Source organism: Sinocyclocheilus grahami, unplaced genomic scaffold (genome assembly GCF_001515645.1).
Source record: "Sinocyclocheilus grahami isolate Dianchi unplaced genomic scaffold, SAMN03320097.WGS_v1.1 scaffold1411.1, whole genome shotgun sequence".
Taxonomy (NCBI): domain Eukaryota; kingdom Metazoa; phylum Chordata; class Actinopteri; order Cypriniformes; family Cyprinidae; genus Sinocyclocheilus; species Sinocyclocheilus grahami.
The window spans coordinates 118,160-122,731 of NW_015506590.1; the positions used below are offsets into that span (position 1 = coordinate 118,160).

At 42.0% G+C, this 4,572-nt stretch overlaps 1 protein-coding gene across 1 annotated transcript in view; it reads left to right on the forward strand.

Moving 5' to 3' along the window:
• The window catches only part of LOC107570085 (growth hormone receptor-like), a 10,784-nt gene that overhangs the window by 3,848 nt on the left and 2,364 nt on the right, over positions 1 to 4,572 (forward strand). The window contains exons 2-5 of the mRNA XM_016256286.1: positions 1,704 to 1,821; positions 1,938 to 2,107; positions 3,690 to 3,868; positions 4,289 to 4,442. Of these exons, the coding sequence (XP_016111772.1) occupies positions 1,704 to 1,821; positions 1,938 to 2,107; positions 3,690 to 3,868; positions 4,289 to 4,442 (621 nt within the window). The remainder of the gene's footprint in view (positions 1 to 1,703; positions 1,822 to 1,937; positions 2,108 to 3,689; positions 3,869 to 4,288; positions 4,443 to 4,572) is intronic.

The window sequence follows — 4,572 nt, forward strand, 5'->3', positions numbered from 1 at the left end:
TGTGTGTGTGTGCGCGCGCGCGTGTGTGTGTGTTTGCATGTGTGTGTGTGTGTGTGCATGTGTGTGAGTGTGTGTGTTTGTGTGTGTGTGCGCGCGCGCGCGTGTGTGTTTGCATGAGTGTGTGTGTTTGTGTGTGCGCGCGCGCGTGTGTGTGTTTGCATGTGTGTGTGCGCGCGCGCGTGTGTGTGTTTGCATGTGTGTGTGTGTGCGCACGTGTGTGAGTGTGTGTGTGTCAGTGTTCATGTTCAGTCTTACTGGCTTTTAAAGGCAGCGTGAACTGAGATTTATATTCTGAGTTATTGTTTTTGCTTGATGTATTCAGTGTTGCAGTATTTTAATGTTTTTGCATTACCTTCTTTAATAACTCAATGTAAAAACTGACTGATCTAAAATCACCAGTCAAGCAGCCTCTCTAATGATTCTGTATGAACTCTACAAACTCTGCTGAACTTTTAAGCCGATTTTAACCGCTCATTGCTGTGTTTATTACTCGCTCACAACGCGCTCTCTGTGTCTGTTTTGTAGGAATGCATAGCGGCTAAATCAGATTAGCATAGTTGCTAGCATTAGCCCACATGTCATAATCTCAAATGGGCAGAGAAACCTGCATAATGGAGTGTTTTGTGTGAGTTTTGCTCTTAGCAAATAAACATGCGACTATATAATAAGCGAGTCGGTATCCGTAGATGAGCACGCGCTACATCCGATTAGAGCAGTGACTCTTTTGGTGTTTCATGTTCAGGGAGAGTATTTGAATGTGACTGTCAATCAAACTCACATTCGGATCTGCTCCGCCCACTACCAGCGTCCAATAGCATGAAGGCGAGAAGGATGTGTATTCTGTGCTACGCTAATGATTGACCTGCGCTACTGTCAGGAGTGCTGTTATTGGATCACTGGATTGACCAATCAAGAACACAACTGATTTTTAATTGTCTTCATTGCCCACAATATGTTGTTCTTCCTCATAAAGTTTTATTATGTTCACATTTGATGTTGCAGTTCGAAATTACAACACCTGCCATAAAACTCTTATCTGCTTCCAGTAGAGCAATCAATCAACCCAAAGAGCTTTTATTACAGACAAGATCCAGGTCAACACTTGAATTGTTTCTGCACTATTCAGGGTGATCAGATCCTGAGCAAATGCTCAATTTACATTAAAGGGATAGTCCACCCAAAAATAAAAATTAGCCCATGATTCACTCACCCTCAAGCCATTCAACCTCCTTGCAACTTTCAGGTAAATAATTTATATAGAAACAAAAATGCAATGGACCCAATATTGAACCTTGTGGGACACCTAGTTTGCGTAGTGTAAGCGCTTTCCCTTTAAGTCAAGTCAGCTATATTTCTATAGTGCTTTATACACTACAGATTGTGTCAAAGTAGCTTTACAGTGTGTCGATAATGCAAACAAAATTAAATTCTGCTGTCAGTTTTCCAGTTAAAGTCAGTTCATCGTTGAATCAGTGATGTCATCATCAGCTCAGATCAGTTCAAATAGCATCTGTGCAATCAAGTCAACAATAAAACTGCAGCACGCACTTATAGTAATCAGAACATTATTGCGTGTTGCTGTGGACGCTAATAGAGTAATCATTAAAGCTGAATGTGCCTTGACTTTAAAAAAAGGTTTGAGAATGTACTTTGTCAATAAACGTCTTCATTGAGATCGAAAGTCATTGTTTCTTACATTGCAGATGGAACAAGGCCGTATATTTACCGCTGCCGCTCGCCCAACATGGAGATCTTCACCTGCTGGTGGCGTCCGATCGTGAATCAGGACAACGTCACCTACACGCTCCAGTACACCACGGGGTGAGACATGAGTGAAACACACTTTACAGAAACAGCACTGATCTAGTGTATCTGTAGAGTGTAAGTGCTGCTGGTGATCAGATGATGAAATGAACAGTGGTCATGTCGCCCCGCAGTGAGCGCGCTCCTCGGGAGTGTCCCGATTACGTGAGCGGCGGCATCAACAGCTGCTTCTTCGATGCCAGACACACTCAGGTCTGGGAGATGTACTGCCTGAACGTGACGGCGCACACACGCACCGGACCCATCGCCTCCCACAAACACTGCGTGGACGTGGCTGATATAGGTGATGCATTACACTGAAGACACAGCTGACATAGGAAATATTAGTATTAGTATCAACTCTTCTGACTGCAGTTCTCGGCACAGACATTTATTTATCTTTCTCAACCTAGCATACATGCAGTTTTCTTATTGAGATATCCCAAAGAGTCTGCGTGTTTATCTCGCCCTACACTTCTTTATTGGCATCGGCGTTTCCATAAAGAGCCTTTTCAACATCCATACACTCTTAAAATATAGGTTTACACTTTATTTTGATACTCCACTTTAGACATTCTACTAACTATAAGTAACTTTGCAACTACATGCCAACTAATTCTCATTAATTTGCTGCTACATGTCTATTATCTCTCAGAGTAGACTGTTAGGTTAGGTTTAAGGTTAGTAGAATAAGTTGACATATACTTGCAAAGTTTCTTATAGTCAGGATGTTGTGGACCCATCAAAATAAAGTGTTAGAAGACATTAAGCAGAGAGTCTACTAATAATGCTCAGATTTTCCGAATGCATCGCGATTATCTCTGGAATCGTTTCTGAGCTTAGTTTTTAACAGCAGATGGTGCTCTGATCTAATTTTTAACCGCAGACTCATACTCCAGAAGAAGTGCTGAAGAGCACCTCGGCTCAGAATGCTTTTATGACGCCAGATTAATGTAAACACAGCCCACTGTGAACACCCTTGTAATTCGCTTCAACTTTTTCGAACTTTATGAATGATTATCAAAGTTTCTTATAGTCAGGATGTTGTGGACCCATCAAAATAAAGTGTTAGAAGACATTAAGCAGAGAGTCTACTAATAATGCTATCTCTGAATCATGAATAATGATTATCTCTGGAATCGTTTCTGAGCTTAGTTTTTAACAGCAGATGGTGCTCTGATCTAATTTTTAACCGCAGACTCATACTCCAGAAGAAGTGCTGAAGAGCACCTCGGCTCAGAATGCTTTTATGACGCCAGATTAATGTAAACACAGCCCACTGTGAACACCCTTGTAATTCGCTTCAACTTTTTCGAACTTTATGAATGATTATTTTAGGTTCAAGTGTGAGTAAGGATTTGGAAACAAGCAGAGTACGGCTGTTTCTAAAGCATGCAGCGCCATCTACTGTTCAAAACTAAGCTCAGAATCGATTCCAGAGAGAATCGCCATGTTCGCCACATTCTAAAAATCTCAGAATCGAATCATTTCTCGATTCGCAATGCATCGATTTATTTCCCCCAGCCCTATTTCATTGGATACAACATTTTTTACACTCTTAAAAATAAAGGTCCCAAAAGAAACAATCGAAGCGATGCAACAGAGAACCATTTTTGGTTCCCCAAAGAACCTTTCATTGAACAGTTCCTAAAAGAACTGAAAAAGATAACAGTGGAAAAATGTTCTTTAGACTATTAAACACATTGAAAAAAAGGTTATTTTAAGAACTGACCACTGAAAGGATCTTTGCGAACCGAAAATGGTTCTAAATGCTTCAACGACATGATTATAAATGTTCAGCTTGTCTTAATGAACTCTCCTGAGGTTTTCTGGAGCGCTGATGTTTCATCATGTCTGTTAACGAGTCTCATGTGCTTCGTCCCCAGTGGAGATCGACCCGCCCTTTAACCTGTCGTACGTCATGCTGAACGAGAGCGTGGGGGAATCGAGCCGCAGTATTCTGCTGTCCTGGCTGAATCCGATTGAGTCTCAGGTGCGTGAGGGATGGATCACGCTCGTCTACGAGCTGCGCTACAGACACCTCGCTCAGCCGGACAACTGGAGGGTACGACACCAGTCTGCTTACAGTGCCTCCGTTTTCATTACGATAACTGTAGAACAGAAATTACAGGTTTTTTTTCAACTGATAATGTACACTGGAGTTTATGAAAGAAGAGCTTTAGGTTTTGAATAACTGTGTATATGATATATCCAAAAATATAATATTATGGCAAAGGTGTTTGCAACATAAGACAAATGTTTGCTTTTGAGATGTGTCTGTGATATTTTGAATGCAGTGCTTCATTTTGCAAGAGATGCGAGGCATTTTGCATTTTGTGTGCAAATCTTGGATTTGTGTGTAAAGTTTTGAAAAAAAAAGAGGCAACAAAATGAAAATGTGTGCAAGCAGTTGAAAAAAACTGTAAGACATTTAGACATTTATGCTTGAGGGCTTGTGGGTGAAGTGTGTTGTTGGTGTCTGCAGGTAAAAGAGCGTTTGCGAGAGCCTCATGTGGAGTTGTTGGATCTGCCGGTGGGAAAGTATGAGTTCATGGTGCGCTGCCGCTCCACCAACAGCAAACACTGGAGCACATGGAGCGAGTCCATCAACATCAGCATCGTCAGCAGACCTCTGTCCGGTACACACACACACACACACACACACACACACACTCGCACACACACACTCACTCGCGCACTCGCACACACACACGCACACACACTCGCACACACACTCGCGCACACACACACACACACACTTGCACACAC